At 46.9% G+C, this 23859-nt stretch overlaps 1 protein-coding gene across 11 annotated transcripts in view; it reads left to right on the forward strand.

Moving 5' to 3' along the window:
* Positions 1-23859, forward strand: part of EIF4G1 (eukaryotic translation initiation factor 4 gamma 1) — a 132973-nt gene that overhangs the window by 19049 nt on the left and 90065 nt on the right. For all 11 annotated transcript variants that reach the window (XM_061566333.1, XM_061566332.1, XM_061566331.1 and 8 more), the window contains exon 3: positions 4304-4376. In XM_061566333.1, coding sequence (XP_061422317.1) covers positions 4304-4376 — 73 coding nt within the window. The remainder of the gene's footprint in view (positions 1-4303; positions 4377-23859) is intronic.

Genomic DNA, 23859 nt, shown 5'->3' on the forward strand with positions numbered 1-23859 from the left:
ATGGCATTCTGAACGTTCGGCTCGGCTCATTGTGCCCATTAAGCATATTCAATATTGGTTCAAGCAAATATTATGCCTTGCACGGAGTGGGCAATTGGAAGCAAAGAGGGTTTCCTTCTTAATTGGACTTTGAGGCAGCTTGTTTGTAAGTGGCCCCGAATCAGCGGTGGACAGGTGGAAACGTTATACATGACTATTCCAGGGGCCTGCACTCTATAGGACTGTCGCTGAACAAGCTGTAGCCTCGCGAACCACGAAAGCCCCGGGCCCTTTGATGAGTCATGCGGCACGGCAGAAGGTGACACGAGGCAGCAAGAGGGCCACTAAATGCTTCTGTATGTGTGCAGTTATCCCCTCCCCCCGCCACCAGCCCCTGTCTAAGTAGGAAGGTTAAAAATAGGGCTCCCCGCTGCACGTTGCTTTGGCTTAGCTTTTTCACGTGGAGGCGCTATTTTTAGGGCGTGTGAGTGCTGCTGTTTTTCCGCTGCTGTTTTTCCCCCGGTGGCGGCGGCGGTGGCGGCGGTGGCGGCAGCAGCGCCGCTGCGCGTGTGGTGGCATTGCCTCGTGTCTGGGCTGGGGGGGAGGGAGTTCCGCACGCCACCCGTCCTTGCTTCGTGTTGAGCTGCACGCTTTAGCACGGCGGTTTTGCAGCAAACTCTTTACAATACTCATGTCGTGTGGAATTCTGTGTGCTCTGATATCGCTCGCCACTGTTAACCTTGGCCTGGGAATCAAACTCTTAATGGCCCGAGTTTGTGCCAAACACTACCACCGCTAATCTGTGTGAGGAATGGAGTCGACATGGTTTTGGCCTGCCCGAAGATGTGTATGTTGACCATCGTATACCAAGAGTCTACTTTTAATTGTTCTTTTAGGCTACGTTTTTAGATGGAGTTTTTTGAGTGAAATGCTCCGGGGAAGGTATGTGTGGGTGGTTCCGTGAGTGCAAGCGTTGTTTTCTCTCGCGGAGCACTTTCCCCAACCCTTCTAGATGCGAATTCAAAAGACAATGTGTAGTTTTTGATTTCGCGCCCTACACGTGCTTTGCTTTAAATCGCGTCTCCACACATTTTAAAGGGCACCCCCAGTGGCGGCTGTCCCTGTGCAGCACATGGTGACTCGGCACCTGGCCCACATGGGCATCAGTCTGCCAGTAGAGGTCAATGATTGCTCTATAATCCCAATTGAATAAATTGCGGTGTAATTTTCGAATTTGGCGAATTTGGACCCTGACGCCCGGCACACGATGGGCCTACTCTTGTGAATGCCATTGGGGGAACTTTAACATCCACTGTGAAGCAGACTGCTTGTTACGTTTATTACATCCCGCGGTAATAATCGGGGGGCGTCCACCAGATTTGAACTAGGAACCTCTGCAACAGTCGGCAAATGCCCTACCGCAGCAAGCAAAGTCGTGTCACCACTCCCGTGGAAAGTCTCATTGGCAATTGTGGCATGGGTGTTGTTGATCCATCCTGGATTCAAATACATTGAAGGTGATGAACTTTTGATCGACTTCAATACAGACCATATCTAAACATTTAATCGTAAAAACCTAAAGCCTCCTATGGAATGTGAAAGTCTGACCAAGTTAATATTTTGGCTTCCTGTCTGCGTGTCTCATCCTGGGTCTGGTCCAATTTTTCACGTTTTTCTCCGGACAACAACATTGTTACCCTTTTCTGGCCTCCAACTTTGCTGGTTGGAAAATACTGGTTGATACGTGCAGATGGACAGATAGCCGTCCTTCTCACTGGCCTGGGGTCGAGTGTGTGAAGCTCTCTTGTCTTTTAGTGTGGTGTGGGTGGCCGCCTAGGCAGGTGTACACAGTGCTGTGTTTACCCAGCTGGGAAAATATTTCTCCTTCTCTTCCCGTGTTCTTTTACCCAGCAATAAATCCTGTGTCGTCTTTAGCCCTAAATTCCCATCTTGGAAGGGAGTAATTAGATATACGGGCAGACCTCAACCCGTCGATTTGTTCGTATCTCGGAACTCAATATTTAATCGTGCATACGGTCATTGTCACAAAATGTGTTGTGGTTCAACATCAAAGGGAAACATTGTTAAACTCATACATAGGAAGAAAGTGTACATTTTCATATCCTGTAATACATATTGTGTAGCAAATGAAACAAAGTAACATCAAAAGAAAATACATTTCATTTTCACTTGCCTTGAGTTGAACAGTTCACTGCCGTTGTGCATCACGCAGGATTCTGGTGGAGGATCGCTCCGCCGAACAAAATTGTTTCGCGGGTTCGGTTTGTAAGTACGAGCGAACGTTCGCAAGTCGGATGGTTACAAATAATATCTTATGGGCGGTTCGTTCGTAAGTGCACAATGATCGGCAGTTGGACGTTCGTATTTCGGGGACTGTTGACGAATTACATTTTCATGGCCACTGTAAAAAAAAACATTGTTGCGTTAACAATTATTTTCTAGGCAAGTGAGAGGGTGTTGAGATCCATATCAACTTTTTCCAGGGAGGTTTAGATTATCACTTGTGCGGTATTCTGCTCTTTGTGATTAGTTTGTTGTCCATGCTCCACACGTCCGATCAGCACGGTTGGCTACGTATGGTGCAAAATAAGTTCAACATACATACAACAGGAATGTCTGTGTAGCATTAGAAGCGGATCCTACGGTGATCGGCTCTGCTTTTTCTATGTTTGCTTGTCAGTATCAAGATGTGTTGAAAAAAAGGGAAGTTTGAGTCATTGTTGTAACTGCCTACAGATGTCCCCAAGCACACAGCTTGCGTAATGCCAAGTCTGCATTCAGCTTTAGGGTCAACTTGTGGTGAAACACGTGGCTGTTTACTCCCTCTCGTGTTTCCATACAGAAAATACACCAACTTAGTAGTTTACAAGAAGCCGACATGGCAGCATTAAAGCATTGTGGAAGCATGAAAATGATTCCCTTAAGCAAAGTACATTGGACAGCTTCAACTCGGAACGTCGTGTTGCTGTTATAAAAGTCTTACTCTTTGGTTCTTTCGGTAAAGTCACGTAGGTAGAAAAAAAAATAATAAAAAATTCACGACGTTTTGATCGCCACACAAGCAATCGTCATCAGGTGGGAGAGAGAAACAGACGGCTGAAACAAGTCCTTCTATATAGAGCCGGAGGGAGGGGGGGTTGCCACATCGGGCAAGAGGGTGGGGGCTAGAGATTGTGCCTAAACGAGTGGGAAATCCAAAGATGGGAACCGAGATGGGGGGGAAGGGGGGGTTGATGCACCTCCACAAAGAGCTGAGGTGGCAATTGTATTGTGAGAGATTAGCATGGCGATGTGTAGTGACAGTATGTCCACCACTAGGGGGATAGAGCGCTGAACAGGGCGAAGGAAAGGCAGCGCTGAACAGGGTGAAGGAGAGGAGCGCTGAACAGAGTGATGGAAAGGCGCAGAGATGATCGAGGGTCGAGTGCAACGACGGTTTATCAGCCACTAGGGGGATAGAGCATGCAACATGAGACGCACACAGAGAGAGAGACACACACAAAGTGACACAGAGAGACATACACACAAAGAGACAGAGGGAGACATACAGGTAGATGCACACAGAGACACACACAAACCGAGAGACACACATAGAGACACAACAACATCACAGCCAGTTATAGTCTGGTATAAAACCGCCACATCGAGGGAAAGGAGGCAACGTTGGCTTTGTCATTGAGACATTTATCCCGTTAAAGTAAAGACATTTAACTTGGTAATGTAACTCAGAGTCGGAAATAACTGCTGACAATGGCAGGTAGGATGGAAACATCGAACAACCAGTTAGGGCTTTATCTGGTTAATAACGTCCTTCCAATGATTTCTGCGTGGGGAGCGTGCTGCGTAGGGCTAGTGCTGCGTGGGGGAGCGTGCTGTGTGGGGGAGCGTGCTGCGTGGGGGAGCGTGCTGCGTGGGGCTAGTGCTGCGTGGGGCTAGTGCTGCGTGGGGGAGCGTGCTGCGTGGGGGAGCGTGCTGCGTGGGGCTAGTGCTGCGTGGGGGAGCGTGCTGCGTGGGGCTCGTGCTGCGTGGGGGAGCGTGCTGCGTGGGGCTAGTGCTGCGTGGGGGAGCGTGCTGCGTGGGGGAGCGTGCTGCGTGGGGGAGCGTGCTGCGTGGGGCTAGTGCTGCGTGGGGGAGCGTGCTGCGTGGGGCTAGTGCTGCGTGGGGGAGCGTGCCTCGGGGGGAGCGTGCTGCATTGGGCTAGTGCTGCGTGGGCCGCGGTGCTTTGCGTGGCGCTGCGGGTGTCTCTTAAGGCGATGCCGAGTGCGGCAAGCGACGTTTTCCTTGACGGCGCAAACCCCCGCAGGTCGCTGCCACGAGGACCCTCCCCGCAGACGAGAGACGACCGCATTTACAGCACATCTGTAGCACAGTACGCAGTGAGTACCGCCTGCACACACACACAGTCAAGCTGTTGCACTGTATTGTGAATGCACTCCCTACACACAGCCAAGCTTTTGCACGGTGCACAGTGAATGCACTGGATACACAGCCAAGCTGTTGCATGGCATTCGGTAAGAGTACCCTCTTTACGCATGTATTCAAGCTATTCAGTACATGGCGAGTACACCTTGTAAACACAGTCTGTTCCACAGTACTCGGTGAATGCCTTCTACACCACAAAGGCAAAGATCCCCCATATAGCCTTTAACAGACTGTTGGGGCAAGTGCTGTTAGTGAGCAACTATGAATGCCGGCACGGGGCATGAGCAGGTGGGTTACCAAGATCGCGGCTACTCTGTCTCACTCACTTAAATTGTCACAACCTTAACTCATCGACCAGTACACCTTGACCCTCGTTCATTTAATGTGGTATTGTCTTGAAATGTTGATATTTTGTGAATTCACCACTCAAAAAACATCACTGAATTTGGTGCGTTTATATTTAATGACACCTTCAAACTGCCGCTGTGTTCAGTTGATTCAAACGTTGTTACATTGACGAATGTAAAACATGCGAAAAGAACTATGTAATTTCTTTTTCTTTTTTAAATTACCAACAACAACCAAATATACAACGTGTCAGGGACTTGCCACTGCAGATTATCTTCTGACTGGTGCTTGGTCAATCTTTAGTAGGAAGCCGTGGCATTGCAGATGCTTGCAGACGCGATCACCAGTGGGCTAGGCAGCACACAACTTTTAGTGCGAGTGATGGTGTGGCACAAGGTGAGTTCATACAGCCACTAAATTTCTTCACCCAGTATTCATGAGTGGTGCATATATATAATATATTTACACACGTCATATATATTTTCTGAAAACCAGACCAAAGTGTGCTTGTGTTTTGTCAATGGGGGGTCCACGAACCAGAATAAGGCACCGTTAGAATGTGTTTTTATTCACTGCTAGCGAGCATAATTCAGAAACTCCAGGTTATGGCACCCTTGGGCTTTCCCCTAAATGCACTACACTAAGTATTGAACCAGGGTTAGCTGTAGCTTTAAATTTAAAACCCACCCCGTCACGAGAACAGCTGGCCTGCCAGCTAACAACCGACAGACTGACAGACAATTGAAGGTACTTGTAGTGTAGGTGAGCACTGAGAACTGGGGAACCAAACTTGAAATGCAAGACCACATCTGTGGGTTTTGTTCATTCTTTCTTCCCCGTCATGTTCTCATCGGCAACAAAGGAATTCGCATTTGTGTGTGTGTGTGTGCGTGTGTCAGTCAACCCATGGCACCTGGGTTTATGTCGTGACCTGCCAGCGAGTGTTCGACACATCACGTGGCCTTAAAGTGCACTTATCCTGGCACTAGTGTCATGGTGACGTCACCGCCACTTAGTGGTGAATGGCGGTTGTTGTAAATGAGGAGCGGTGACGCGGTGGTTAGCGCGCTGCACCACAAACCCGGCGACCCAAGTTTTCAATTCCCACTCATGGCCACCAACATCAGTGACGATTATTTGAACCAGTCCTGGGCCTCTCCAAGATCGTCTCCACTTCAAATGGGTACCTGGTGCTGTGTAAACATTGTCACTGGAGAGACGAAGGCGGCCGGGCATGGTGCTGGCTGCCCTCTACGCCCTCATGTGCCGTGCTCGCTTAACAGTAACTAGCCCTGAAAGTCTGTTATATAGGGGAGTCTGTCTTTGTGTGTTGAATAAACGCAAACGTTAATTCAATATTCTAAATAGCTTGGTGAACAGTGTGCTGGCCCCCCACCGCTCTTCCACAATTGATTACTTGTTGCACCCGCCTTCTAAGACGGCGACTGCGATACCACTTGCCGTGGGGTCGTGTGGGGGGCCATGCCACCCACTCGTGTTGCCTTCGACATGCCGTTTTCCCATTGCGGGGAGGCGTGTAAGGGATTGGGCCTAAAACTGGCCCTGCCGCCATATGACTAACTATAGTGGGGTTGGCACAAGCTCTCTCCGATGACAGGTGGATATTATTGGTCCCAACGGGCGATACAATTGTCAGTCTTGCGTGTGTGTGCGGCGTTTTGAAAATGTCGTGTTGGGCTCGTTCGTGCACACGGCCGCAGCTAAATTAATTGATGTGCCTATTAAGCATGTGATAAAAAGGCGTTGAACGGCTTGGCGTCTTTTATCGATGGTTCAATGACTGCACTCAGGGTTGTTCCTGTATTTGAAGGTTGGATGGGACGTGAGTGGGAACGATCACATTTTCGTGAATTGCATCCTTTGCTCGCCGACAGGAACTGTGTTGGCTGGAGTGAAAAGTGTTGTCGCCTACTGAGTATCTGCCAGCGTTGGATGTGGCCCCCAAGCAAATGTTGTCGATGAAATGAGACCATTCAGGACCGAGGGGGAGGTTGGCGCAGCGGGTTAGACACGAGAGGCGTCCTGTCCCGTGCATGCCTCGCGTGGTCATCGACGTTTGTGCGTGCGTCACTTGATCCCGCGATCGAGAGCGTTTGTAGAGAACATTGCCCTGGTTCCAGCTGCTGCTGCTACATGGCCATCGGATACCGATGGTACAGTTTGTACATATGGTCGGTCCTTGGACCTACCTCCTACAAAAGGTTCCGTAAGTCGAGGACCGCCTGTACGTTGTTAATTCTGTTACCGCCACTGCCCCCAGTGAGTTTTTTTACAGCCAATCGCCACCCGTTCCAGGACTCTGGAGTTATAATTGAGTGAGCCACTTTGAGTTTGCTTAATTTAAAATCCCAGTTAAAAAAAAAACATTTAAAAGTCACCATCGTAAAAGAAAATGTATCTGATTTGAGAACTTTTCTGGTTTAATGAAGGACTCTCATGTTTTAACCTAGCCCTATGAACGTAACTAGAGATTTTACAGGGTGCCGAATCAAATTGATATATTTTTTGTCGCAATCTCTCTGTTACTTTTTTAGAGAAGTGAAATGAAAGCTGAACGAAAGTGGGCAAAGTCTGCTGCGAGTTACTGGTTCAGTGTATGTTTCTAATTTGCCATACTCAAAAGCTGCTTGTGATTTTTGGCATGTCCACCGACATGTAATTTTATCTTTGTCATCACAATTATTTAGTTAGACGCCACGGTGGCGATATTAACTCCAATGCCTGGTATACATGAGGTCGTGGGTTCAATCCCAACCCTTCACTCCTGTATTTTTTGAGTTTGCATTTTCTCCCCATTGTTGCATGGACTTTTCTCCGGGTCCTCTGTTTTTTTCCCTCCACGCTTAGAATTAATGTGCATTTAAGAGTATTTGGCTGCTTTAAATTTCCATGTGATAATCCACTTCGTTGAGCTATCATCTGTGGCCAAGTCGCTTGTGAAAAAAGCTATTTGCAACTCATCCATAAGTGCTTTTTTTTGTTAGATTGCGTAAATATATTGTGTCTTTAAAACCCGCCGCCACCCGACAGCCAAACTCGTAAGGGTTGTCATGTAAACAGAACATGCCAATTCGTTACTAGTACACAATATTTACAAACTGGGTACGACGTTTCGCCAATAATTACAACTAGCTTCATCAGGCGACAGCCAGATTTGTGAAGTCTTACTGTTTCGTTCCTTATATAGAGGCGTAGATGTGTTGACCACCTTTCTGCGCTATTGCACAATGTGGGGGCGGGGGGGATTACTGAGGCAACGTACATTATGCGTGCGCATTATGCGAGTTCTTTGAACTTATCCTTCCTGTCTATTGTGTTTATTAAAATAGCCCTGCCAACGGTAATCCCTATTGAAGTACGCTGCCCTTTGTAGGCATGCATTTAAATAATGTATTATTTGATGATTCGCTTCTACGCAGCACTAAGGCGGTAGCTATCCGAACGGTTAAAGTTATTTTGATTACTTTCAATTTCGATGGCTTCTCTAATTAGGCTTGGCCAGTAGTAGCTAGTTTTGCACAGAACTTCAACATTATCAGAATCAATTGAGTATCTATGTTGGTACGCGTGTTCTGCTACTGTTGACAGTTGCATTTGGGAGAATTTAATATTTCTCTGATGTTCTTTTTGTCTTGTGCTGATGATTCGCCCTGTTTGCCCAACAAAACATGTAGCACAATCCTGTACACCTTCTGTTGATAGCTTCGGTAATATATCTTTTGTACCAGATATTAAACCTCTACTATGGATGATATTGGTTGCGAAAGCCTACGTGTTAAACTGATTTGCAACTCAATTGGGCTTACCTGTTAAAATAAAATGTTTTTTAATAAATTGCATTCTCTGCTGTAATTGCATAAAGAGGGCCTTAATGGGCACACAATCCCCTCAATATGTGGCCAAGCTTGATGAGAAAGCAATTAGGTGTGTCCAGTCTATGGAAACTGGCGCTTGGTTGCAGGCTTGCATGGTGGATGAGCCGCACTCGGTTTCATGGTCTGCCTCCAAGCTTTGCTTGTGTCACCCACCGTATAAGTCTGAGCTATCGACAGTGAAATACACGTTTGCTCAGGCCTCGGATATCCTGGCTTTGAAGGCAGGCGTGTTTGCTAACACGCGTGTAGGCATGTGGTGCACAGCTTTGCGGAGGCGCAATGTGATTATGATTCCACACTGTAAAAATTAACCCGTAAAAACAAAGTTTTTCACCTATGGGTCAGATGATTGTCTGGCAGCATTAAACAATTGGTAATTAAATATTTAAATTTTTTTCCCTAAACTGTCAAATTTTTGAATTTTTTTTCTCACGAAAATGCATTGTCACGCACAACGAGTCTGTGTGCAAAATGTCAGCTCGATTGGATCACGGGAAGTAGGTTAAAAAACGACCAAAAGATTTGCACGGTCCTAAGCAAGCAAGCGAACTTAATATAAAGGATTTAAAAGATGAATAAAAGTTTACCGCGTGAAATACTGTCGCATGGAAAACTAACAGTTCATTTGCTTCTTTGGCCGGAGAGTTTTCGCGTCTATGGTGTTCCCTAACGGCAGACTTGGAGGAGAGAGGCCTGCTATTAAAATAGTTGATGTAAAAAGTACAATAGGTGAGCATCGAAGCGCAAAATACTAACACACAACAGTTGTTTCACGAGATTGAGTGTGCAAGGTGTATGTGCTTAATGTATTAAATCCTGTGCTTAAAAATGTATTAATATCGTTTTGCACCTTCAGTTATGTTTATCCCCTTTTAAAACCATGTACAAGTTCTCAGATGTAGCCCATCGGGCAAACATTACACAGTCTGGTTTCTACAGCTTTAATATAAAAAACAAATTCAAAATCGTTGAGTTATAAAGCACCACTCAGATGCGTCTCATTTACCTGGTTGTCTTAACCCTTTTTGAGCAATAAATTATTGCAGCAGAGAGTTTGATTCTCTTGGATTAGGGCTGGGACACCGTCATTTACAACTTGGTGCTAATTTAATATTTCCGCACAATTCAGGTTGTGTGTGTATGTGGCGTTCATGACCTCAATTTCAAGGCTCACAGCTCACCCCACGGGTTCCATTGCTATTGACACTCTCAGCACAAGATGTGCTAAAAGTTGTCCCAGTTTAAGACTGCACGTCATGTGCACATGCGTGCTGTTATTAGTTAACTGTACTTTAAAAAAACCCCACTGACAAGCCAGTCTCCTAAAGGGAGACGCAGCTCACAAAACAAATTGGGTGACATTTAATTTTGTTACCAAAACAACATTGATCCGCAGCAGTATGGCATTCCCTGTGAATCTGCTCCTTTAAGTAATAGTTAAACTACTGCACTTGCACCTCTCTCAAGGCCCCCCCATGCTTTCGCCTCCCAGTGCGAGTGCCACATCTAATGTTCTCAGAGTGTGCGCCCCGCTGCGGGGGTCGCGACACAGCTGCCTCCTGCCATGCGTCGCTAAGTTTTTTCCAACGATTTTAACAGTATAGTTATTGTTCTCAGTGATACTGTCAACCAACTGCCGTGTCATAGGCACTGACTGCGTTCGCGCGCGCTCTGCATGTCGGACACGGCCGCATCGGCGTCTGGCTGCAGTACCGGATACCGATGCCTCCAAATAAGGCGACTGACATTTGGTTTAAGGGTGTATTTACTTCTCAAGCTATTCCATTGTTAATCAAATTTCCACTTACATTTTTGGGATATTTTTGGTTTGTTTTTCACGTGATGCCTTCAATTATAGACTCTTAATATTAAATTCATGTAAATATGTTTACTCCCCCAGGGCCATATATATTTTTAATCAATGGATGCAGATTTGCTTGGGCTAGCAAAGGCAGTGTGCAACTACACGGCTAAATCCTTGTGCCAATAGCACTGCACCTGGGTGTCATATGGTTTGAGTTAGTGGCTTGCAGATTTTGACGGTGCCGGGGGCCTCGTAGGGGGGGCGGTGATCTTGCTGTGAGCTCTGCTGTCTCTGCACGCCAAATCCCACTCCCACCAGTGCAAGGAAAGACCGGCATTCACTACTTTGGCTTCCTGTTTTGAGAGCTTTCTCTTCTATTTAGTATTTTATTTTATGTTACCAGGTAAGGCCCCACTGAACTACGTAGCTCTTTTTCAGAAGTAACTTAGTCACAAATGATAGCTCAATGAACTGGTTTATTACGTGAAAATTTATACCAGCCAAAATTCTCTAAACGCATGTTTCTAAATGTGGAGAGAAAAGCCGGAGGACCCGGAGAAAAATCCATGGCCGTGGGGAGAACATGCAAACTCGAAATATACAGCAGGCGTCAGGTTTGGGATCGAACCTATGCCCTCCTATATACCAGGCGAGGTAGTTAACACATCTCCACTCTGAACTACCTTCTCGTTTGCCTTGGTGCGACCGTGTTCTCGGCACCTTCCATCTCATGTGGTGTTCCTCTTTGTGTCGTGTATTCGCGTTTCCAACTGCAATCCAGCGTTCAAATGATTACACTAATAGGTGTTTCCGCTTCATCCACATCTTGAACATCTGTCGTGTAGCATCTGTGTAGAAGCGAAGGTCATGGACTGATAATTCAGAATCTTTATCTTGGAGAAATCCGGTCAGCTATGAAGTCTACATATATACTGTAGGGAAAGCCACTTCGGCACGTGGCTTTTGAAGCAGCCTGTGCTCTCTCGTTATGGTGAAGTATGCCAGACGCACGTGGGAGAACCGTGGGAGATCTGGTAGTACTGACTCCGCATGGCCAATGGTTCCACACAAAGTGTTGCACCACAGCTGCATTTCCTGGCAACATTTCTCAAAGAGCTAAAAGGGGTTTGTGAAACTGTATTAGTATAATTTGTGTGAAAAGGAGAGTTAAAAATTTACACGGCTGTGGTTTTTGCAGAGGAACTGCTCCTTATTCTTGACGATGTGTGGAAACCCCTGAAATAATTTCGAAGATATGAATCTTTCCCCTTCATGTCTGGGAGCAAAACGTTAAAACTCTTCTTCTCTCTGACTCTTCAATGATTTGTGGACAGTAGGATACAGTATACCTCGACTTGACAGGCTACTTTTGCAGGTAACAGGTTGATTTTGTCTGACGTTCGTGCTGAATGTCATCGACCGTTTCGCCACGGCGGGCAACCGCCATATCTGGCTGCTCTGCACTATTAGCACAGTTGGCTAAGTACGGTGCAAAATAATTTGTACGTTATGGGGACCTCATTTGCCAGTAAAAATATGATAATTGGTTCTTTACCCTTCTATCTGGCAGCCCAGACGCACTGGCGGTGGATGCGTTCACAATGTAGTGGGCCAAAGGCAATCCGTATGCCTTTCCTACTTGGGTGGTGCCCCCTTATCTCCAGGGTCGTAGCCAAGATCAAGATGGACCGACCTTCAGTTATACTGATCGCCCCCTCCACTAGTCTCGGAGACATTGGTTCTCCAACGTGTAGGACTTGCTATGCCAGCCAGCTTGGATGCTGTCAACTTCCTGGGAGAACAATTTGCAACAGCAGGGCATCTTATGTCCCGATGTCAAACATTTTCTGTGGATTGCATGGATGTCGAGGGTGAGACTCTCACCGTCAAGGGTTCTTCTTACGTTTAGACACCACCGGAAGTCTAGGAGGTATTCCACGGGGCAAGGTGTGTACTCGTTGCATTGGAACGTTCTAACCCATTGGTGCTTCCGAGCAGGCATGGACTTCCTGTCTTTGGACCTGTGGGAGCCACGGTGGTGAAATGTTAACAGCCTTGCCTGGTATACAGGAGGTCTTGGTTCGATTCCCGACCCTGACGCTTGTATATTTTGAGTTTGGATGTCTCTCCCCATGGTCGTGTTTTATTTTTCTCCGGGTCCTCCAGTTTTACCCTCCACATTTAGAATCAACATCACGCGTTTAGAGTATTTGGCCGCTAACGTGGCATCTACGTTCCACTTGGAGCTGCACATACCAACTTGGTGCTCCGTGCCCTCTGCAACGTTTGCAGCGGTGTGACTGCTATTTTAAAGGCGATTACGCGGTCTTATTTTTTGCTCTTTCTGCGCTTTGTTCTAAACGTTTGCATGGCGTTCTCGTAATAGCAATCGCTGTAAGGTTTATTTGTGAGCTTGTGAGTATCCTGATGAAGAGCTATTTTAGTGCGGCGTTATGCTGCGAAGGGGGGGGGGGGGTAGATTCCCTCTCCTTGATGCGTGTTCTCTGTGCGCTCGTGCTTAGGCTCTGCAGCTGGAACGCAAGCAACGTCCAGTGGCAATTGCTCTTAAAACATGCACGTGGTGGCATTGTTACCTTACAAGTGGAAACGTATGAATTTAGCAGTTGGGTGCTTAAAAAGTGAAGAACCAATGCAGAGCTTTTAAGCTTTCACCCAAACTGTGAGCCCTGCAGGAGGATGGCTTGGGGAAACGCACCGCCTTTAAAGCCGGCGCCGGGTTCTGCTGCCGGTGCCGGTTTACGCTGCGGTGCTACAGCAACGTCCCTTGGCTTTGACCGGAGTCCAATGCCTGTGCCACTGGAGGGGACTCCCTTGAAGCCAAGCAACATCCATAAATCCCCACACCCCTCCCTGCCCCCCAGTGCTTTTACAGGTGAGCGACAGCCTCGATATTGATGTGATTCCCCCCCAAATGGAGCTCGTACATTTTGACCCAGTGGGGTTTGACCCTCGGCCAATTTAGATGAGATCCTGACAATTCGACTCGCCCAGCAGCGTGGCAAGATTCCCAGTAATCCACCGTGATATGGGGGGGAGAGATCATTTTGCTGATTCCGGATTCTGCGCCGCACCGCAGAGGTTAGTCCCGGAATATGGGGGAGAAACAAACAAAGTGCTGGTGCGGTGTGCTACGGGATATAGGAGCAATTGGCCACTCCTGGAAGAAAATCGGCGATTTTTTTCATGGATTTCAGAATCGGCGGTTCGGTGGATTTTGGCAGAAGTCGCAAACTGTGTTATCCGTGATGTAAAGGAGATTGCGGATTATTGGAGCGATCTGCCTGCAGTTTCTGTATACCATCCATTTGTTTTATATGCAGTTGTCAGTGATAGTCTCATTCTTGTAGTTTACAACATGCATTTTATTAAGTTAATATCTCTTCAGCCATTTACTCTGGCATCATCCAGTCATGATGCAACATCACCGTCATCCACGCTTTAATGACATGATGAAAATAGTGCTTTGGGGACTGATGTTTAGTGAAATTTGTTGTTTCTATGGTAACGGTCGTACGAGTAAAATATGCCCTGCGTGCGGCAGGTGGGTGCTACATGCATGCATGTTGAACTTCTTTCGCACCGTACGTCGCCAACCGTACTAATTGGAGGTGGGAAGCCAAGATGTGGCCAGTGGAAGGGGGTAAACAAGGATGAGCATTGCTCTCATGGGGTTGTATGACCATTGGTTTTGCATGATGCGCGTTTTAATGACCCAGCAGTCATGCAAGAAGAGTAAACACATATTTCCTAATTCATGGCAATACATTTGTAGGTTGAGTTCAGCTGAAAGTACACTGTCCGGTTCAAGTACCAGGACATGTAATTAATTGGCCGGGCGTGCCACGCCGCTGTGATAGTGGTGCGTTGATTTTGAAGATTGAACGGGGTCTGCTATTCAGTTAATGATAATCGTGCAGTGGATGATGCCAGCTGTTGGACCTAAGAACAGCCACTTGATGCCACAAGCTGCCCTTGCAGAAATTGGAAAATTGCTTTGTAATGTAACAGGTGCTTATCTATATGATGTAGTAACCCAGTGTTTTTGTTGCTTTCATTTATACAGGATGCAATTTAGCTAATAACCATATTCGGGCACTGATGATAATTGAATGCCACATTGCATTGCCCGACAGCCATTGGAAGAAGTCGCTGTGGAGTGTTAGTGTCTTTTGCTGAATGGCAATCAATTTCCATAACACCAACGACTCGTAATATTACCACCTGTCTTTGCCTTCTACCAATGTTCCTGCTTGAATCGCGTGTCCTCAGAGCGACCAATGCCCACCATCGCCAAGCTCGTTCAGCCAGTGGCTTTTTTTTGTACCATTTCAAGCGACTTCTCCTCACAACGCCTCATTTGTTTGGCCGCCACTATGGCAACGAGCCGCACACGCCACTGAATGGGATGAATGGGGCAGCTCCCCCCCCCCCCACGTGCTCGCTCGCTCTGGCACCAGTGCTGCCTGCTCGCTTGTGCATTCACCGTGTCCACCGTTCTTAGCCACTGGCGGCTACCGTTCTCACGCCCGCGTAGCCGGCTTTGCATCGCCGTGCAGAAGAGGCTCCTCTTGTGCCCCTCGGTAAAACCGTACCGAGTAAATGTTGTGGGTGCCATTTTTTACTTAGACGAACCTCGGCAGTCATGGTGGAGGTTGCCCTATTTTCTCACGTCTTGGTGTGGTAAACACAGGCCGTGAATTCGGGCAGTGTCCACCGCACATCTACAGTTGACATGGCTACATCTCGCCACCAGGGTGCATGGTGGCGAGATGTTAATTACCTCACCTGGTATGCAGGAGGACGTGGGTTCGATCCTGACCCGTACGCCTGTATATTTGGAGTTTGCATGTTCTCCCCGTGGTTGCGTGGATTTCTCTCCGTGTCCTCCGGTTTTTTCCTCCGCATTTAGAATCAACATCGCGCGTTCAGAGTATTTAGCTGTTATACATTTCCACGTGATAAGCCACTTCGTTGCGCTGTCATTTGTCAGGTCGGTTCTGAAAAAGAGCTTTGTAGCTTGGTGGGTCTTACCTGTTACATTTTTTTTCATAGTTTTTTTTTCATCTTGGTAATTTATAAAGCGCTTTTGCCACGGCATGTTCTCCCCATGGTGCTTTACATTACAAAGGCACATCAATGTAATGATGAATGTAATCTTGATTTGAAGCTTTCGTGACTGCAGGAATCCATACTCTTTTGTTCTTTCGATATGAATGTAATATCGACAAACCTGTGCGCGATATGTTAAATGTGACATCTAACAGGTTTCATGTTTTAGCATCAGATTTCACTTTCCCCCGCCTTCCTTCATCCCTATCAGAGTACAAACTCTTGAAAATAACAGCATTATGCATATTCTTTGGGTCTTTTGGTGAAGTCACGTAGATAGAACAATAAAAAAATGAAATAAAAACACAAGCAATGATAATTGCTTGTGTTGTGATCGAAACGTCATGATATTTTTAAAATAACTTTTTATTCACCTTATTTTCATTTTTATTATTTTTCATTATTTTATTGTTCTATCTACGTGACTTTACCGAAAGACCCAAAGAACATGAATTCCTGCAGTCACGAAAGCTTTAAGTCAAGCATTATGCACTCATTGGTTTTTCAACGATATTTATGTGCATTGGCTGCACCATTGTATGTACTGTCTGTAGCCAACCGTGATAATCGGAGGTGCGGGGGTAAGGACAGCAAACTAAACACAAAGCAGTTAAGAAATGAGTTTTCAATCTTGATTTAAAGGTGCATAGCTCCAGTGGCTTCCTAACATTGGAAGGAAGACCGTTTCCAGACGTCCGCAGAAGCGCATCTGAAAGTGCGCGTGATGCCGTCTTTGTTCGATGGCTATCCAAAGGCCGCTGCGAGGATGACCGGAGTTTGCGTGATGGTTTATGCTCCTTGACGAGATCGGCAAGTTAAATACTCATACGACAGACCCATATTCCGTGGGCTGCTTGTCTACTGAGCGAGTTATTTGTTTAGAATGATCGAGTAGCTCGACCTTGTGCAGAAATGATTGGCCAGTGCAGTCACGGATGAAGCGCTAAATAGCTCAATGACTTTGAACCTGGAGATTTAATTTTAGTGTTCAGCTTATAATGGATGTTTTCTCTGATGGATCTAGTCATTGAGAGCCGAAGTGGAAATATGTCTCTGTAACATCTCAATGGAATTGTAGTCGGATTAGTCTCTTCGTAAGACAACATATCTAAATTCTCACACACTGCTGCATTAGCTAGCGTTGGTTATTTCAACTGAACACAGAGGGACGATTGTCTGACTTGACTCCAGCTGAGATTCAAATTCATGATCGTGTGAAATGGAAATCTGCTGTATGCTCAAGTGGGATGTCTCCCCATCTGGCCACTTGCTCAGCAGCACAGCGAGTGGCTCGCAGTTGAGTTCAAATCCTGGTTTTGGGTCGTTTAAGCCCATCATCCTCCTGGGGTTGATAAATTCGTACCACTTTGTGGGTAGGTCAAAAGTGTGTCCGGTGGATAGACGCTCCCAAGATAGGAGTGTGTGGAATATTTTTACACTGACTCAGGCCTCTAACCAAGATAACTACTGGGCATCAGTGAAACTACTGGACATTTGTGAAAAAGAGCTCTACAGCTCATCGGATGATTCCGATCAGCCGATGCTCATTTGAGCGGGAAATCACTGATATTTTTTAAGGCCAGGCAGGAACCCGGGAGTAGTCTCATTGAGCACTCGCCAGAATTCGTATTGGCTCGGCAAACACCATGAGGCCGCCATGCCAAGAGTGTCGCTTGCTGGCACTGAGCCTCATGGGCAGGGACTGCTGCTGCTACGTGTTGCCTGTAACCTCGGCGTGCCCTGCTGAGTAAACCCAGCCCTGCTCCCCTACCCAGGGGGCTCCGCATTCACCACCCCCATCTCCTGGACCCACCATTCACCATGCGTGCAGTTCACATTCCAGCCATTTGGGTGGAGTTGGCATCCCAGCCCGTCCGAGGGTCTTTGTTTACTTAACTATTTTTATGTTTCCAGGTAGGGCGCACTGAGCTGTATCGCTATTTTACAGAAGCGACCTGGCTATCACAAATGATAGCTCAACGAAGTAGATAATGTGGAAATTTATAGCAGCCAAATCATCTAAAATGCACGTTTCTGAATGTGGAGGGGAAAAAGCGGAGTATTCGGAGGAAAATCCACGTGACCACGGCAAGAGAGATATGCAAACTCAAAAATATACAGACGTCAGGGTCAGGATCAAACCCACGACCTCCTGCATACATGACTGCAGGCATCAGTTCAGTGGGCCTCTTAGCTGATTTTTTGTATTTAGTGTTATATATTGTGATTGTTTTACCCAGGAAGACCACACAGAGTCTCATGACTTCTAAGGTTTTTGCCGTAAGGGTCTATGTTGCTGCTGCACATGTAATCCCAATGGAGTAATTTGCAGGCAATTTTTCAGCATTGGGACGTTTGGTCAATGCCAGTTGCATTGTGCGTTTTTAGCGTTCTGTTCTGCCTGCAGCAGTGGTAGCAGCAGAGGCTCTCGATGGGGGTGAGAGGGGGAATGAGATGATGTCATGGTGCCTCAGACGCCGCGTGCCAGTGCGAGGTTGACGAGTCCATAGCACGCGTTGTCCGCTCGTGCGTGTCGCCCCTTCGTTGGCCGTCGTCAATTGTCTCCGTGTTACGACGTGACCAGCAGCCCGGCGTTGCAGATGAAATAAATATTGAAACGCTCCGGCTGGCTCTAAAGTCCACCTCATGGTGGTGAGACTGTATGAGAGTGCACGGTTAACTGCGGGTTTTCAGTGCGTCATTGTATGCGGACTCCGTGCACATAACCAAATGAACAATTCTTGACAAATTTTAACGGCTCTGAACAAAATGCCTGATGGTGGGGGGGGTGGGGGTGCGGTGTGGAGAATCGGGGGAGGAGGGGAGGGTGCTGGCCTGGGTGGGTTCCCGCGCGTTTGTTGGTCCCCGTAGTCACAGCGACGTGAGTGCCCGTCTCTTCGCTCTGAAAATAAATCTCCCGGCGCACACGTGCCCGGGGGGCTGTCTTTCTCGACCGAAGTCGGCTGCAGCAAAATTGTCACGAAGGGGAGAGCGATGACCTCGGAACAGGAGGCGCATCTTCTCCAGGCAAGCTGTACAGGCTTGTCAAGACGCGACTGCAGTGACGCTGCTGCTCCTCGTTTCTAAATTGGGGGGTTGCTAGGAAATCTTTGTTATCAAAGCGGGGGATGATTTAAAAACAGGCAGCCCCTGGGTTACGGAAGACCCGACTTATGGATATCCCACTTTACGGAAATAGTCCCACAAATCATGTAAAAAGTGCCAATGAACTCTATGATTAAATGTTTGTTAGTTAGTAGCGCAACGCAGTGAGGTTGCGGATGAATACAGTGGAGCGAGGCGTCAGGCGGGGCCGTATCTTCCCCACGCTGTTACATTGTTACCGCGAGTACACTGTACCCGCCACATCGTGGTATTCGTAAACAATTGGATACAGTACAGTATATGTTCCATTAGTTTAATTATGGGTAGTGTTAGGGTAGATATTCGATCAAATGAAAGAATCGTAGCAAGTGCAGAGCGTATGTACAGCCATACGATATAGCTAGCGATAGAAAACAGACGACAGCACGGTACAGTACGGAGAGAAAACGAACCTAGTAATCAGGTAGCGGAGGCACAACTATTTTCTGTTATGGAATTTTATTGTTGATTTTGGGGGGAAAATTGTTCAGTTTCCGACATACGGAAAATCGGGTTACGGATATTTCTCGGGAACCCTAACCCTTTCTGTGACCCAGGGATTGCCTGTATCTATGAAACCAAAATGTATTTGTTCCAGTGCATTTATCAGAGCGTTCAAACGTAGGTCATCCCACTCAACAAAGATTAACCATTTTGATCCCGAGCCGCACTTTATGCAACCCTTAATCTGGGGAGAATCGAACTCTTAAATGACTGGACCAAGTTCGAATGGTTAACACGTGCCGAAAGTGCCCTAAGGGCAAGCCCGTTTGTCTAGATGGAGAAATTGCTTCGTAAATTTACCGCTAGAATAGGTCACTGTCACTGTGCCAGTCCTGTGACCAATTTCTATAACTTTTATTAATGTCTCTTTCCAAAATGCTGTCTCGCTGTCCCCATGCCATTATTGTAAAGTTTATATTTGCATATAGATGTTAGCGACGCCGCGCTTGATGATATGTGGCGCAAAACAACTCGTGACATTTCTTGACACAGCGGCCGCCGACACGCTCACGACTGCATTGCACGTGAACTCCATCCTTTGTGCGTGGTACCCCGAGTGCTGCAAACATCACGTTTCTCTTCAATAACCCGGAGTGTGGGCTTCAGGGCCTCTTCCCCCCCCTCCCCGGACTCCAGTGTGGGCTGTATCACACGCCCGAGTTATGAAAGTTAAATGTGATGTTTGTAGTTTTCTGGATGCGAGCTTGGAGTTCACATGTGATGGGATGCCCTCGGGAGTGTTTCTGTTTGACCACCTTTTGTAAAACGGCATTTCACGAAAGAGCTAAAGTCCCTGCTGTTCAAAAAAACGTTCTCAAAAGCAGGGAAGTGGTGTCCATTTTACCCTTGGATCTAAGCCAAAGGGGTTAAGTGGAACTAGTATTATTGGGCTTTGTTCGTGGGCTGTTATCAGTGATGAATTTAATGCATTTCTTTTTACATGCCCGGTAAACTCCACATGCTTAGGTGATGTAGTCTTTGGGTTAGGGGAGATTCTGGTTTAACTCATCCTGTCCCTTGTGGAGGCATCGTAAAGGACAATTAGGCCGCCCAGTTTCCTGTGTTTTAAGCCATAACGGTCCGTGTCAAAATTGGGTATTTATGCGAACAAAAGTAATTGGAGGAAAGCAGCATCGAGTTTTGTTTCTGAAATGGAGCCCCCACCTCGTCCGGCAGGTATTGACCAAAGGCCTCCACTATGACCTACGCCTGCACACGGCAGATTATGGTCTGAGAGTGAACAGGCATGCCGTATGAATACTAAGCTTAACTATGAACTAAACTCTTTTTATTTGACCAGGTAAGGCCCACTGAGCCATGTAGCACTTTTTCAGAAACGACCTGGCAATCACAAATGAAAGCTCAACGAAGTGGCTTATCACGTGGAAATTTATTGTAGCCAATTACTCTTAAATGCATGTTTTTAAATGTGGAGGGACAAACTGGAGGACCCGGAGAAAGATGAATGCGGCCACAGGGTTAATTACAAACATACAGCAGGCGTCGGGATCGGAATTGAACCCACGACCACCTACATACCAGTTATCATTTCGCCACCGTGGCTTCTCACGAGTTTTTATTTATTTATGCAAATGAAGCGCGCTTTTTCCTATTAATGTGCCACTTAAAATATGAAGGAGTGACGTGTCAATGTATGTCTAACTACTGTGCATGAAAAGGATGAGTGAATAAGGTGAAAGGTAAAATGATTTTGTTACAGAGGAAATTGAATTCCATTTCGCATGCTTTAAAAATAAGTAAATTAAATTGTGAAATTTTATCGCCAAGTGCATGCCTTTTCTTGGCAAGAAGCCTAGACTCGTGGACTTAGTGTCAACACGGAGTTTAAGCAGCAGCGGCGCAGATGGCATGACGCACCTTGATGCTCTTCTGTCACGCAACGCAGACGTCTTCCTGGCCGAGAGTTCACCGTGTCGTCCCGTGGGGCTCGAAGCACAGCCGACATGGGCTTCAAATGCCCCTCTCGTGGTCTCGGGCCATGCAGCTGAATCACAAGCAGACCAACGTCACACACAGTAACCGTAAAATCATAGCAATTCATTCGCAGCATTTTTTAAAGATATTTAATCACAATAGCTGGGAACTGTGGCCCCAAGGCGCAACATGCCGAGCTACGTGCAGCATGGCTAAAGTTGTAAAGGATAAAGAGTTAACACCTTTCTTAAGCCTAGTAAGCTGTACACACTTGAGATAAGAAATGGAGGGAATTCGAAAGTGGAGCATTGCGAGGGAAGCAGGTTTAACTCATCCGTGGATAACATGAAAGCTCGGCACCCCCGATTAGCGTGGTTGGCTCTGTGCGGTGCAAAAAGTTCTACATACATACATGACACAGTCGAAGTAGGCCGAGCCCTCGACATGTAACATGTCTACACATACAGCCTGGCCATTGACGCTGTTGTGACAGAGAGAGCGAAAGTGCTTGCCTCGTGATTAGGTGGTCGTGAATTCAAATCCCATGTTTGCAGCAGACTTGGTCCATCAGTCCTCGAGGCGGTCGGTAAAAGGGATACCTTTATATCTTTTCCAGAAGTAGTCCTTGGAAGAGAGCCTGGCTCCCCACCATAGAAATGTGGAATTTTCACCACCGATTCAGTCACCTACAAAGGTTGAGTGCTGCATCTTGGCACGTTTGTCATAGGAGGAAACTTGAAATTGACTACAGTGGCATGTATGTTTAACTTATTCTTTTGTGCTGTACATAGCCAACCTTTCCGATTGGGAGGGACAACAAACTAAACACAAAAAGCTGTTTCTAAATAGTGCTAACAAGTACAATTTCATAATTCACACCCTTGTCACCTCGATCACAGTTCGTGGGTGGGGTGTGCACGGAGTCACTTGACCTTGCACCAATGATGGATGACTGGAAAACTTGGGATATTTCACCTCGTACTGTAATCAGGCTGTCATTTACAGCCTCCCACAGCTGCTCGCTCCCCTATGTCTCCAATCACCATTCATGCAAACATTTTTCTTTGTTTACTCCTGCAAACCAGACCTTTTAGTTCAGTGGGGCTCGAATCTGGTTCTTTTTAAAATTCTAAATACGATGTAGATTTGAAGGTTGTAGAACTAAAGATATAATGCAGTTTTTACCGGTTACATTTTTGAAGGCCACGGTGAAAATTACATTTTGTAGTTAAGGGGGTAGCTGCCCATGTGTGAGAATAATTTGGAGTACGAAGGTTTTTTTTTTAATTCTCCCGGTATAAGCAGGAAATCACCCCCCCCTCAATGAAATGTCACCAAGAGTCGACAGAGGCTGGATCGAAGCGAAATGCGAGCACACTCACGGTCGGCCCCCCGGCTTGACAAAAGTCAACGATGCCCCCCGTCACCGTTGTTGCCCCCCCCCCCCCGCACCGCCTTCCGATTGGCACGGTTGGCTACGTACGGTGCGAAAGAAGTTCACCCTTGCCGTTTTGTCCCATTGGCGTTGGCACATTTTGTTCTGTGAATTGGACGAAAATTCATATTGGCCATCGCTTGAATCTGGCGCCGTTTTGTATAACTAGGCCTGGGGTGGAGGTGGGTACGTTATATTACAAGCCTGTTTTGTCAGCTTGTAATACGGCGAGTGGTTTGAATGAATCCCTGAGCATTGCCAAAACACTTTGTATGACTTGCACGGTGGACATTGTTTGTGGTGTATTCGCCCAAATCCATTATTAAAAAATGATCCTCATGCATGAGGAAATAATGCTGAAGAGGATTATTTAATTGCGCAGCCAAGTAGCCTTTCCTTGAAAAATGCGTCGCATCTGAAGTTTACCTCACTTTGTCCTGAACAGAGAAGTATTCATCATTAGCAGTGGAAATTGGTAAACCTGTTAATTTGAATCCTTTTGAAATGTCCAATTGCATTCTAGCATGATGCCCATAAACAGCACAAAGTCCTCCAGGATTTTAGAATAGATCACTCGGGTCTTTAGCAGTCCCAGACTGGACTCCAGCCTTTGGCTGTGTGGTGGCTGATTAACAGAGAAGCCTTAAATTACCCCGAAGATAAGAGCGCTTTTAAGGAATCGGTGCCCAGCAGAGCAGTGTGTCACGGATAGCACTGCCCTCTCGTGTGGTTGTGCCACCGCTCCCTCTCACTGCTCATCCTGTCCAGCCTCTGTCCGATGTCCTCGCGTGACACCACGCAACACCGGTCCTGCTCTCTCCCTGCTTGTTGTCGTTGTCGGTGTTCACCGGCAGGCCACATGTTTGCCAGTCAACTCACGTCGGTAAACTAACGATGGCAATAGCAGTTCCAATTATGTATATAGCGGCTTAATGCAACTCCTCATCTCCAGACACTCACATTAGGGGGAAGGAGGTGAAATGAGTGTGAGGCGGTTAGCGAGTGCAGGGACACATGGGAGAGACAGAGCAGCACTGGCTTGGTCCGAGAACATCAAGGCCACATGCCAAGGGTTGAACCTCGAGTGATATTAGAGGGGGGGATGAGAAATGCAGTTTGAGAAACACTTTGTTGCCGTACCTCCTGACACTGCGCGCTCGCTCTGGCATTTGTTTTAAGGTCTCTTTTGAAATCACCGTATTGTGTGGTGACGCTGCTGGGCAGTGCGTTCAGTTAAAAAA

The sequence above is a fragment of the Lethenteron reissneri genome, chromosome 36 (genome assembly GCF_015708825.2).
Source record: "Lethenteron reissneri isolate LAM-NWPU_2019-01 chromosome 36, ASM1570882v1, whole genome shotgun sequence".
NCBI lineage: Eukaryota > Metazoa > Chordata > Hyperoartia > Petromyzontiformes > Petromyzontidae > Lethenteron > Lethenteron reissneri.